Source organism: Coturnix japonica, chromosome 2 (genome assembly GCF_001577835.2).
Source record: "Coturnix japonica isolate 7356 chromosome 2, Coturnix japonica 2.1, whole genome shotgun sequence".
Classification (NCBI taxonomy): domain Eukaryota; kingdom Metazoa; phylum Chordata; class Aves; order Galliformes; family Phasianidae; genus Coturnix; species Coturnix japonica.
In genome coordinates this window covers 20,063,958-20,077,840 of record NC_029517.1, presented here as the reverse complement: position 1 = coordinate 20,077,840, position 13,883 = coordinate 20,063,958, and the positions used below count along the sequence as shown (strand labels likewise).

Genomic DNA, 13,883 nt, shown 5'->3' with positions numbered 1-13,883 from the left:
GTGCTGTCTCTCTGGGTTACAGACCGTGTTTCAGCACTGGAAGCCTCTGCTTTGTCTGGAAACCTCAGTTTCTCCCCTTCAGTGGTTCCACTTTTCCTCTTAGACAAAGCCTAACTGAGGGGTCACGTGATGAAATAATCCCGGAGGAGAGGTGACTGTCCATGGGAGAATAGGGATAGCTCAGAACAGCTTTTGCCTCCCTCCCAGTCATTGTCATTTATACATTGTCCTCTCTGTATTCAAACGTCATCCCAGGCTATCAGCCCACTTTAACTCAAACCGCCTTTCATGCCTAGACACTTCTTAAAGCATCAGCAGACCACAAAGCCTGTCTAGTAGGAATCGTTTGCTATCCTAATATTAATAATACAATACAGTGTTCTGTGCTCTTCTGGCATAGAGGCTCCACATTCTGTGTCCTAAGCAAACCAGAAGACAGATGAACAACATTGCAGCTGAGCACATGCATTCACGCAAATATCACTATCATCTTTCCTACAGCTTTAGCAATTGTTAAATTAAAACCTCTGCACTAAAAATGATTTCAAAAGCGAATCTCTGCAGTGCTGAAGGCAAGTCATTGTGCGTTAGAACTGAACTAAAAATAGGCTCCAGACCATGCTATGGAACGAGAAAATATGGTGTTCTCCCTCAACAAAAACATATCTCTAATAGCAGTAATATACCTTTTCCTTCAGCCAGCTCTGTAGCTGATATGGTTATGAAACTCTGTGACTTAAACAGATCACACCAGTAAGCAGCCAATAATTTCATGCACAATAACATGGGATCAACCTCTCCTGGCTATAGAGATTGGAAATTCTTGTCCTACCAAGTGAAGTTCGTACCAATAGAAGTGGAGTTGCTTCTCTCTGTTCTGCTTTCTTTCTCTTCACTTTCTTCATTCCCAAAGAAACTCTCAGACTAACTCTGAATCCAGAATACTACCTGCATTTCTGGAAATCCTGTTTATTCTCACTTATTCATATGCATCAGCCTTTCCTCACATCCCTTCTACTCTCTTCCCATGTGTCTCAGGACACTCATGAACAAAGCTCTTTTGCTCATTAGGTGATGCCAGATGGAGGCCACATCATCCCAGACAAATGTTTCCCCCAGACACTTCCAGAGCTCCCTGACCATTCCATTACCACAACCCATGATCCACACTTACGTTAAGTGGTGCTTCTGGTTCAGAAACTTCAGGCACCGGTGCAGGTACTGTTACATGCTGTGTATAGGAAAGGTCTGGGTCCCAGTGGTTAGATGGCCAAGTGGTTCTGCAGAACAACTTCACTGATTCACTTTCCCGAATGCTGTGCAGTAGAATATCCATGCTCAGAATGGATTTTTTATCAGGAAGTCAAGAGATTGCATTTTTGCCTGCTTTTTCTGAGTGTGACCAAGTGGCAGGGTATTTACATTGCCATTGCCAATGGAAGCTGTACTGACTCAGCACTGATGTAGTACTGACACAGGAGCACCATCAAACCTATTTTCAGCTCCCACCAACTCCATGAGGGGATGGTGGGTCACCTTTCCCTGTGGCACACCACAGGTACCTGGAGAACTTCTGTGTGGGCACCTGCTCCACCTTCCAGCCTGACACGTGCTTAAGGGAGATGGGAGGTTTATATGACAGGGGCCTTGTGCAGGCCAGCAATTTCCTCAGTTCTTTTCATCATCTGAGCAGATCTTACTGATGACAGCAGGATTTTCTTTATGGCTGAATTAAGGGCAAAATTCAGTCTATAACTCTCATTTTACACTAATAGGAATGAGATAATAAATTCTTAGCTATCAAGAGGAAAATGTAACCCAATGCCTGGAGTTTCTCCCTTGTGTGTTAAATTTAGGGCATATTCTATCAGTGTGGTGATCTTATTCTTTGATATTAAGTAAAGCACAGCTGGAACAGTCTCATAAAACCATTATGTTGTTAACATATGAAAATAATGGCACTAAAAATATTAAACAGCCAAAATATGTCTTGGATCCTGCAGTCATCTTTCACAGCTTAACACTAATTTAACATTTTACAAAATTGATGCTACAATTTCAGCTCTGTTTAGTACTATCATTACTGGACTCGAACCCAAATTACTTTCAGCTGCCCACCACAACTGCATCTTATTAGCCTTTTCATGAAAGCCAATTTATGTAAATCCAGTATTAGTTAAATAATTAAACTGACCCTCAACATTCATGTACAGACACTGTCTGGTACTAAAAGATGCAGGAGAAATTTAAACATCCCATCTTCAGTACTTAGCACTCCATCTTTTTCAGCTGCAGCAGCACAATGACTATATACATCTACTTGGATCTATTAAGAAAAAGGTGCATTTAAAAATGAGACTAATAACTGCTATTCTTCTAGGACTGAGCTTTTATCTCCCAAGCCAGGCATACACTGAATTTCTAAATCTAGCACGTCTAAAACATTACTGGCTACTTTCAGCTTTTTTACAATGACAAAACGTGGCTGACACACAGACCTTCCTGCACAGTAATTACAGGGTTTTATCCCCTGAAGCTGGACAGATGAAGACTCAGAAGCACAATATACAGTGTTCCACAGTGATTCAGCAATGCTGGGATACCCAGGATAGAGTAAACACGTGGAAGCACTGAATTAGAATGACTTTTCAGTACTGACTGCTGACACATACACTGCTGTAGCTTCCCTGCAGCTTGACTAGTGCAAAGCAGGCAACAACTCTTGTTTCCACACATCAGTGCAAAAGAAGCACTCATACACAATTTGCAAAAGATACAAAGAAGATTTAAAAGGGCCAAAAATCAAAAATGAAATTATTTGAATAGGGCTGAAACAGTCCTCTCCCCAGATAGCAAGTAGAAAGGGATTTTTTTAGTTAACAGTTTTGGGCTTTGGAACACTGTTGGTGAGAAGCAGCCAAATCAGACAAGCTCTTCAGTAAGCAGCCGTTTTTGCCACTACACTGGTAACTGTCACCTATTCAGCTTTATTTTGTTTTACACGGCTGAGCTGACCCGAATGACAACATCGTCCCTTCCATTGGCTGGGCTTGTGTCAGTTGCCAGCTTAAATGGGCGAGGAAGAAAGAATTCAGCATCCTGCAATTGATATTCAGGATTGCTCGGTTGCATGTGCGTGTGGTGAAGCAACACAAATAAAGACCACTTTTTGTTTTGCTCCAGTGAATTGTCAAAGTGATTTTGAAAGCCAGGGGATTTCATTATGGTAATACAGGTTAAATACTTTAAAAGCATATGGTGTTACCATCCTGAATGAAGCTGTCCCTGTGGCTCTGGGAGGCACACAATAGGTCAGGAGCACATCTCATGTCTCTGGTCAGCCAATGAGAACTGGGGATTATAAATCACCACGAGAAAACACTGCCTGCTATCTGGTACCAGGTAATGCCTTGTCTTTCCAATTACAATTTGACTCATCCTGCTCCAGAAAGAAACACACTCTAGCCGTGTATTCCGCCAGTCAAAGCAAAAAGCAGCTCTAGAGGTTCGTATGGTCCACCCTCATATTGATAAAACAATACATGTGCAGATAGATGAATATTATATACAGTATACACCTCAACAGCATATATAGAGATGGGGAATGTTTCCACGGAAATGCCTTCTGACCACTGGCAAAAACAAAAGCAAAAACAAAAAACAAAAGGCAAGACAGAAAACCTTCAGGCACAAAATAAGAATATAAAAATCTTTGGTGTTACCACAAAGGTTGAAGACACTTGGATATGGTCAAAAGATTTCTTCCCTCTCTCTCTGAAATGCCCCCATCTAATTCACTGCTGACAGATTCTTCTGTGTAAAATAGAGCTCATTACTACATATTTATTTAGGGACTAGCCTGAAAATTGATCTTGATAACTCTAAATGCCAGCTCTTTCCCCATGGGCACTGAAATAATGTGTTGTCTTTCTCCTGGAGTCCACGACAATGACAATTTAGTCCAGAAAAGCCCTATTACCAGTACAGGTCTGACACAAGCATTACTTTTCAGAAACATAACCCAAGTCATCGCTATTTTAGGCAATTTTTTACTGCAGGCAGGCAATTGAAGTGCTGCAATATTTTAAAGAGTAGAAATTCTCTGGGATGCACCAGTTTCTTCATCTTCTTTGAAGCTATTTCTGGGGGCAGCAGGTGAGCTCTAACACATGATGATAGAGACATTTACAAAGTTGCTGCCTTTAGCTTCTCTCCGTCACCGATCTGTCAGAAATTGCTGCTTCCAAAGTTGGCAGATGCTGATGTTTGCTCATGCCTCAGCCTCTCCTGGGCAAAGCCCACTCTCTTTGCTCTCCAAAACCTAACGAAAGGTGGATTTAATTCAGTGGGTGTACTGTTAGGGCAGCAGCTTCTGGCAAGCATATGGAGAGCACAGCAGGAAATAGTAACTTTCTAAATTATCACAGCAAGATTTGGCAATGTTTGTCTGTTGGAGCTCTCTATTTTATCCCCTATTCTACCCTGACAAAGAAAATGAGGAACACTGGGATGAAAAGTACAAACATAACAGACACAAAACTAGAATTTCCTTCCACACCGCTGTGGTTTTGGCATTGTTTGAAAATGGTCCCTTGGTTTTATGTTTTTATTCATTGTTTGTTGGTTCTGTAGATTTTTTTTAATTATTTATTTATTTTTTTGCATGTCTTTTAATTAACAAATACACAAAATCCAGAGTCATTCTCCCCACCTACACTTCAGAAGATTCAGGGATCAACTGCCTACAAATATTTCTCTTCTGCAGCTTCCTCATGAATACTGGATACTGGAATGCCTCAATTCATTTTCAGTGGAAATACATAGATGCTATTTTGGATGGGAACTAAAAAAATGAAATAGGTTGTTCACACACCAAAATTCGGATCCCTGAAAACAGGCAGGAACAGGGACCTTGTCCCTTTGACAAGGTCACTGCACACACTCTACTGCATTTCCATGCTCACCAGCAGTCTCACAGCTGAATACTGAGGCACACAGATATATTTCTGAAAAAAAGGCTCCTTTTTATACCACATGATAAGGAATAGTTGTCTCAAGAGTGCAATCAGTTGCATGTATTTAAATACCAACTTTGGCACAAGATCCAAGCTCTGGAAGTACTTCTTTGTATCTGAAAGGATACTCTAGTGATCAGCTCAGATGCCAACATGTGATTGAATAAATTCCACCTCTTCCATTAATTCCTTACCAGCTCTCTATATGCAAAGTCCACTCAAGAAGACAGATAAAAACATGCACGTACTCGTCCTGTCCAGGAGATGGGCTGCAAGTATTTGGTTTCCTCTGTATTTTTTTATAATTTGATCCATTTCCTTGCAACATTGGCATTTTTAAATTTTCTTTTAACTCCACAGGGTATTAAGTTATCCAGCCATTTTTGCTAATACTTAACAGCTCATTCTGCTTGCCTCCTTTCTCACCTCTCTTACGTTCATAGCCCTGAGCAGCTACTGACATCTTCTCACTTTTCATGCATCTTCTTGTTTCACTGAGCCTTATGAATGGTGACTTTGTCTGAATATCTCACACCAAATATCCTACCTGCTACTACAACTTTGTTTACTACAACTCTGCTCCTCTGCTAAAATAACTGACTCAGCTTCTATCTCATCCATTTTTCTACTCGCTTTACTGACTGATCATAATACTTGTCAATCACTGCTCTTCTACTTAAAGTCACAGACAACTGCTATTCAGATTAAGCCTTCACCAGGACTCCCTTTCACATTATCAAGACATCAGTCTGATTTATCCTAACTTGTTACTCTCTCCACATAGACTGATCTTTCCCTCTGCTTGCTAGTTTCACTCCTTTAGAGGTTTCTGCTCAACCTAACATGTCCCCACCAACGTCCAGGTTCCATGTCCATATTTCTTCTGCCTCCCCAGATATTCTAGTTTCATCTGAATGAGTTTGAGTTTTCTAAATAGCAAATGGAAGAGGACTTTTACATTGTACTTTACACTCTTTCAGTATTATCTGCTTTTCTATGTCTTATGGCTCAAGCCAAATAGTACAGTCAAGAACTGACCTTTTATTTCACTGTACACATCTACCACAATGCAGTCCCAAGCAGTGATGGAAAACTGTAATCAGTAATGTATACAAACCACTACTTAATATTTGTTAAGTGCCCCCAGCCTTAATACAATGAAAGGTGCAATTTTGTGTTAAAGCTGTGGTTAAACAGCCACAATAGTACAGCAATGTACATCAAAGGTACACATGGCTCTCTCTTTCTGCTTACAGATAAAATTTTTAACAGTCATCTGTATCTGCTTAAACAGATTCAGTAAGAACAACCAAACATATATATATATATACCATGCATTTTGTATAGATGAAAACTTTCATTTGTTTGAAGACAAAGAAAGAAGATTCCGTACATTAGGAATAAGATTCTGCACATTAACTTCCACACAAAAGGTCTTTAGCACACGTGGGCACATTTGAAGTTCAGTTTAGATAGATGATATGTCATGTTAGAGCAGACAAGGTTGAAGAGATGTCTGCAGGGACACACCCCCAGGAAAAAGTAGGGATTAGCTTGTCAATAAAGATGTAAACAGACTGCTCTGAGGCAGACTCATTTCTGACATTAGAAAATCTTAAATGGTTTGCTGGCAAAGAGCACGTGAAAAATTGGGGCAGACTGTCAAGACCGGAATCACTTCTTTTCAGTATTCAGCCATTGATGTCTGCCAGGCAAACAGCCTTTATAACATTATAGATTAAAAATAATAATAATAATAATTGCATGTAAATACCAATAGTAAAACAATGAAGGTAATTCATTATGGAAAGTAACATGACACTGTAACAAGCAGAAATAGCAGAAGATAGACTTCATGTGAATATATGCCATGTAAATAACAGTTTATACCTTTGAATAGGTACAAGGGCAGCAGAAGAGTTACACAGCAACTGCTCCCTTACTTCAAGTCAGTAAGCCTCTCTACACACTTGCCCTTCTCTGCTCTGTTCTATTATTGGAACATGTGGAGCCAAATTACCTACCGTTCCATCCCCGAACAACTGTGATCGAAAAGATCGAGTATCAAATCCCCAGTGGGTATCAAAGCTGTCTGAGAACAAAAACAATTCTAGCAGATCCAGAGATACTGATCAAATTTATTAACATGTCAACACTCCTGTCTCCATCAAGAACAACCTCCTGCTATCAAGTTTACCAGACTTACTAAAGGAACCATTCCTTTGTCCTTGCCCCAGATTTTAACAAGAGAATTGGTAAGAGGTATTTTATCACTCCCTATCTTACCAGGGGGAAAAGCTCAGTCCAAATTAAAGGCAATTCAATGTTTAATCTGCTGGCACTGACTTCTGTGATGTTTTCAACCTGTCAGTCACACTGATCTTGCCCACAAGGCCAAGAATTTACACTCATCATATTGACAGATGTATACTGCAGAAACAGATTATCTGCTCGAACACGTGCAATTTAAGAAATATGCAGTTCAGTTTTGTAATTAGTCTACCAAAATCCAAAACAAATTGTATTTTCAAAGACATACTTTCCAATAACCATGTCTTACCTGCATTATCAATTATGAACTCAGGTATTCTTCAATGTTTGCTGTTTGATACACCTTTTCCATAACTATTGTTTTTCCCAAAGACTCTCATGCTTTCTCCAGTCTCTGCTTGTAATCTTACATTCGGTACAGTAAAAATAGAAGACACTGCAAAACAGAATGTCAGTTCAGAAACTTTGATTTTTCCCCAAAAAGTAGTAATATAAAAGCATTTGGTTAATATCTATGCCAAACACAACATTGAATAAATACAGCTTTTATGTACACCACCCAATTATGCAAGTAAGCACTGTAAAAACTGTGAATGGAGAGGAATGGCAGGTGCTGTAATGGAAGCTGTCTGATGCCAACATTTTCTGTTGCATGCACCTTTAAATAAAAAACACAACTGTTCCCAGGGAGTGTATTTGCTTGCTTACTTTTCCTTGCCATGCTTATAATTCATATTTTCCACTTGAAATTTTCCTGACAACATTTAGGGTTAATTATGAAGATGAAGAAAACCAGCAAATTTTTGCAATAATTTGACATCACATATACCAACTTAAAAATCTCTGCAAGCCTGTAGAAGTGAGCTATTTCATTAGACTTCGTTTCACTAACTGTTAAAGATAATTAGGTTTGTTAAAAATATTCCAGAAATTCAAAAAGCCTTCACATAAGGCAAATCCTTTCTGCATGATTTAGAAAAACCTTGAGGATTTCCACATAACACCAGGCATCTAATTAGCAGCAGACATGACATTAATCACAGGAGTCAGACTGCAAACGGTTAAGGGCTCACACAGTGATGATAAGAAAACTCACTTTTACTCGGGATACCTCAAAATGTTGGGGAAAAATGACTAATTTTTGGTACCTTCCAAGGAAAAACGTGCATACAAAAATATCCTCGGATAGCTGCCAGTGCATTACTGCATGAGGAAATGTTAATTGACTGTTAAAAGAAGTGATCAGGGCCACAACAGCTTCCTTCTTATTTGTTTGTTTGCACTAAAGATTAGCAAAGCTGTATTTCCTGCACTTAAAAGATGAGGATATTTTTATGCAGGTCTTCCCATCATACTTATGACATCTCAACTTGCATTTGATATTCTGATTTCCTCAGCAGCATACGTTACAAATGACAAATTCTATACAAGTAAATCAATATGAGCTTTCAGATATGAAAGCAGGAATTACTTTTTTCAATAGAAAATAGTAAGTAAACACACACAGTAGCAGGGTTAATCTGTAGATTACTGCTCATATCTGACACAAATGAGAACTCTGTTGCTTCATAAACTGCATTGTATTCCCTGACAAGAATATTTTAGCTGAATTGTAAAAGTCTTGCATTTCCATGTAGCATTTTAAAAAGTGAACATAGTTACACAACAGACAGCTCCTGTCTGGAAACCTAACAACCAACTGAAATTGTGCCATGACTTGAACCAAAGCAAAACCCAAATCAACCCTTTTGGGAATGAAATTTCAAATAAATTTTGCAAGCACATTTAAAATAAAGCACAAGATTAAAATGTCATTCTGTAAAATATTATCCAGAAGATAAATACCTAGTATTTAACCTCAAAAAGAGACAGTGAAACATTTTTTTCTCCTTTATTTATTTATTTAGGCCAAGGCACTGTACTTTTGTGAAATACTGAGATTCTGAAGAAACAATATTTTCAGTTGGAAAATCATACAACTGACTTTTTTTATTTGTCTCTCTCTTTCTTCTGCCTCACCCATGAGTCTTTCACTGGTTTTGGTCCTAAATCCCCAACTTTGCAATTCAGTACTGGAAATGGACAACATTCTGTGATGGATACTGTCACACACACACAGATTCTCAGGGTGTTCATACCAGCATTTAATTAGCTGTGAATAGCAAGTCTTTCTCAGTGTAAAACATTAACCCAGAGAACCAGAATCACAAAGAGCGGTGATTTCTCTATACAGTAAACATTTTTCAAACTCCAAAGTATATGACTTCTTTGTTTTGTAAATATGTTTACAAGTATATCCAAGTCATATTAAATAGAAATGATTGTAGTATTTGATACTGGGATTGTCCTTTCTTGCATCTGGATTTATGCTTCATAATGATTATCTACTAGCCACAGAAATAGTCTTTCAGTAACTCAAAATTTTACTGGAGGCATTTAGAAGAACCTTGCTTTAAAATATAATGATTTTTCATCTTTATTCTCCCCCCTTCAAAAGGTTTCACTGCTCCTGATGTTTAACGTTATGCAAAGACGTGTTTCTGCCAACGAATATCGCCTTATGGTTATGCTTCTGCAAATAACCTGCTGTGAGCTGATAAAAGGATTAATGCAGCCAAAATTCTTAATCTGTGAAATTACAAATTAAATTCTCATATTAAAAATACCACCCTGAGGTATTTTTTGTGGTTTTAATTCCCCTCTGGTGTTCTGCATACATTGTGCTTGTTAATGACTAGGACAAGACTGTCTCTGTTGGCAGCCTGCTGCAGAGTGATAATGTGTAGGCATTTACTTCACTGATAGAACTGGATTTAACCACTGACTGATAAACTAAGTGGCAAGTGGGTAATAAGTCCATATTAACAGAAAAGTACTACTGCAGAATTCAGAATTCAAAATCCTGGCTAGACTAAATCACACAGTCAGAAGGATTGAGATGTCACCAGTGAAGAGTGATTTTTGTTTTCCATTTAGAGGAAAAAGGATAAATGAAATGGCATTCTTGATGTTTCCTTAGTTCTGAAGAAATAAATCTCTTTGCCTCAATTTCAGCAAATGCAGACATTCAGTGGTACCCTTAATTTACGCTGCATCTCTTGAATTTTCAGCTTATGAAGGGCCAGAGTGAGAAAACTGACTGGAGTGGGCAAGGGATTTTCATGGCAGAGGAGGGAGCTGGGAATCTTTTTGTAGAGCAAAGGCCAGATCTGTGACATAACCTACACTGTACAAAAATTAGTGTTGTCACTTCAGTGTTAATGTTCGGGTTCTAAAAATGAGAGAGAGTTATTCAGGACCAAGTCAGGAGTAGGGCACTTAGAATGCCAGTCACAGGGCTAGCTCAGCACATGTGGAGATATACACATATTACACATACTGAGAGTGGATAAATGAAACTTTTGGAAGAGTTTTCTTATTGAGTCTGAAATAAACAAAATCTACTGAGGATTAATATTCAGAAAGTAAACTCAATTTTACAAGCAAAATTCTACATTAGCTACAATTAAGCACATGCACCACTGTTACATACCCAAAGATTTTACCTTGAAGTACTGGATTTAGGTCTTTTGGTACTGGATGTATGTTTGAAAAAAGCAACACAGTGGAACAGGTTTACCAGGGAGGTTGTGGATGCCCCATCCCTGCAGGCGTTCAAAGCCAGGCGGGATGTGGCTCTGGGTAGCCTGGTCTGGTGGCTGGTGACCCTGCACATAGCAGGGGGGTTGAAACTCAATGATCATTGTGGTCCTCCCCTACCCAGGCCATTCTATGATTTTTTGATTCCAATGAAAGCATGTTCCTCTTCCTCATATTAAGTTAAATTAAAATAATGATTTGTATTCTCCTGTGAAACCTATTTATTGTTCTAGAATTTTCTCAAGCAACAAATATCATGCATGATGATATTTTTCCATAGAATAAACAGTAGGGCACTTTTAACACTCCAGACAAGAATTAAAGAGACAAATGTCAGCATAAATGCTGATTTTTTCCAGGTCAATTAGAATGCATTTGTTTGATAAAGGACACAAAAAGATGCACATAATCACTGAAAGCATTCTTAATCGGAAATATCATCCCCCATCTTCTACTTATGCTGTTTAATTCAGCAATTTAACCAATTCTCTACTTTGTGTTTTTCAGACTTCTCAATGCCATTTTCCTTCCTAAAGGTTACTGCTATAACAGATAGAGATTCTGGATTTTTATCCTGCATGCTGCAGCTAGTTAAGAAGTACTGTATGTCAGAAAATGAAAAGCACTAAATATGTAAATTGTATTTTTCCTTTTGCTTTATGACAATTCAGATAATTCTCTTGGCTGCACACAAAATCAAATACAAAGATAGCTAGCTGCAGACTGCAGAGCAGAGATAGCAAAAAGAAAAAAAGAGAAGAAAAAAAGATTCCATTTTTCCCGTGTCAAGCAAACTACATGCTAACTATGTAATTTCAGATGCACAATGGCACTCATGTATTTTGTGTGTGGATGTGCACATCTGTGAATGTGTTGCATATGAGTGTTAGCATACATACAAGTATACACACATGCATCAGTATGAACTACTGTCTTTGCTTTTAATTGGTTATACTCACTATCAGTTAACTCCCATAGCCGAGGGGGCAGATCACTGAAATACTCATGGCTCAGGGCTGCCTGTGCTGACAATCTGTTCTTTGGGAAACACTGGAGTAGTTTGGAGGCTAGATCTTCCGCATGATTCACATAGCTGAGCCTGAAACACAAACAAGAAGGTTCTTCTGAAAAACAATCTCATCACGCTGTTTACTAATACCATCTGCAGTTGGCCCTGCTGAAACAAGAGTCTTGCTAACCAATATAGAACAAAGTCTGTTTGGAAGCACTGTAGGGAAACACATTCCTTTGGTTTGGGAGTCAATGAATTATTTCTGGATGGATAGTGAAAAATTTATACACATTTTTCATATACAGATCATATAATGTACCATATAACACATGTCCTACCTAGGACACTGAAATATCATGAGTAGAAGCATCTTGAAAGCAACAGTTCTGATTTCTTCATTTACATTTTGTTTGAATATAATGACAGGCTGAGGGTTTATAGCACTGCAGATAAATGGTTATTTCTATCTAAAATCCTGAAATCCAGGCTTAAAATAACAATTACTTGTAAAAATTTGTAAGTATCGGATTTTAAAATGCAGTGATAATTAACGCGAAAATATGCATCATGTTTCATACAGGCATTTTGGGAAGCATTGACTTATTTTTCATCTATTCACATGGCAGGAGGCTGACTTCAATAGGTGTTAATGCAAAGCGAACACTAAATTGTGAGTGAATTATCTTTTGTAAACTACCTTGGGAATTCGGGGAAAACTCATTATTTTACCAGGAGTTAAATGCTTGTGGTATAATACAAAAATATAAGCTAAAAATAATAGATCAGGAAAGGAAAAAGTAAAATGGTGATCATCAGGATGTAGCTTTGGTCTAGGATGGTATGGTCATGCTCTGTTTCCAAAGCCAACAAATTTTTTATAATACGCAGTTCAAACAGAGGTGCTGAATCATGTATACATGGTGTTACTACTGCTATAGGTAACTCTATAAATACTATAAATTGCTCATTACAGATCTCTCATCAGGTAAAAATGTCAAGGTATATAATAGACCTCCTATTTATTTATTATTAGCCAAAATCACCTTCTCAGTTCAGATACCATAAAGATATCAGTTAACCAAGAAGCCAAAGTCAAAAAATGAGTAGATTCCACATAAATACAATATAAAACCAACAAAAGTATCTAAGGCTGCAAAAAAATCCTATCAACTAATGATACAACTGTGAATGCATAAGTCCAAATTAGAACCTGTTTTATAGTTAATAAGTAAGAAAAAGAGTAAGTTTATCACACAGTCCGCAAAAATATTTCAATCTGCTCTTATCATTACATTTTCTTGCCCTACTCCATGTAGGGCTGTGGGGGTTAGTTGCTTATATGGTTCTTTGGAGACTCCTGTTACTGCATCGTTAGCATCAAGTTCCCAAGCATTTATAGATTTTAAAGTCAGAAGGGACCATAATGATCACATCTCACCTCCTATGTACTACATGTTGAAGAAGCTTATCCAAGTATCTCAAGGCAGAAATCATTACTTTTAGCTAAGCAAATGTCTACATAAAAGTGGCAGTTTTGTTTGTGGAGATTTGCACAAAAATGAAAAAGTTCTCCAAATAGCATGTCTACTGCTAAGGTCATTTCTGGCAGTAACTGGACATTGCAGCAGGCATGTGGAATCCTAAGGTTGTCAGTCTTACAACTGATGCCTTAGAGGAATACATGACAAATTTTATTGCTTTTTATAAGGTCAAGCTATTCTTTTACTTATTAAAAAGGCACTGTATGACTATGTTCATCTAGTACATCAGAATTGCTTGGGGAAACCCATTTAGTGCATAGCCTCAATGGTTTGGAACATCAGAATGTTTGGTTTTGTTTCCAATTTCTTTCTCTCTTTCTCTCTTTCTTTCTTTCTTTCTTTCTTTCTTTCTTTCTTTCTTTCTTTCTTTCTTTCTTTCTTTCTTTCTTTCTTTCTTTCTTTCTT

At 38.0% G+C, this 13,883-nt stretch overlaps 1 protein-coding gene across 5 annotated transcripts in view; it reads right to left on the bottom strand.

Annotated features, from left to right (window-relative positions):
- Positions 1-13,883, bottom strand: part of CDK14 (cyclin dependent kinase 14) — a 288,398-nt gene that overhangs the window by 56,276 nt on the left and 218,239 nt on the right. For 4 of the 5 annotated variants that reach the window (XM_015853364.2, XM_015853369.2, XM_015853367.2 and 1 more), the window contains 2 exons: positions 11,885-12,024; positions 7,576-7,722 (listed from right to left, as the gene is read on the bottom strand). In XM_015853364.2, the coding sequence (XP_015708850.1) occupies positions 7,607-7,722; positions 11,885-12,024 (256 nt within the window). In that variant the 3' untranslated portion in view covers positions 7,576-7,606. Of the gene's footprint in view, positions 1-7,039; positions 7,108-7,575; positions 7,723-11,884; positions 12,025-13,883 lie in introns of all 5 variants that reach the window. The other variant, XR_001553047.2, reaches the window with a different exon arrangement.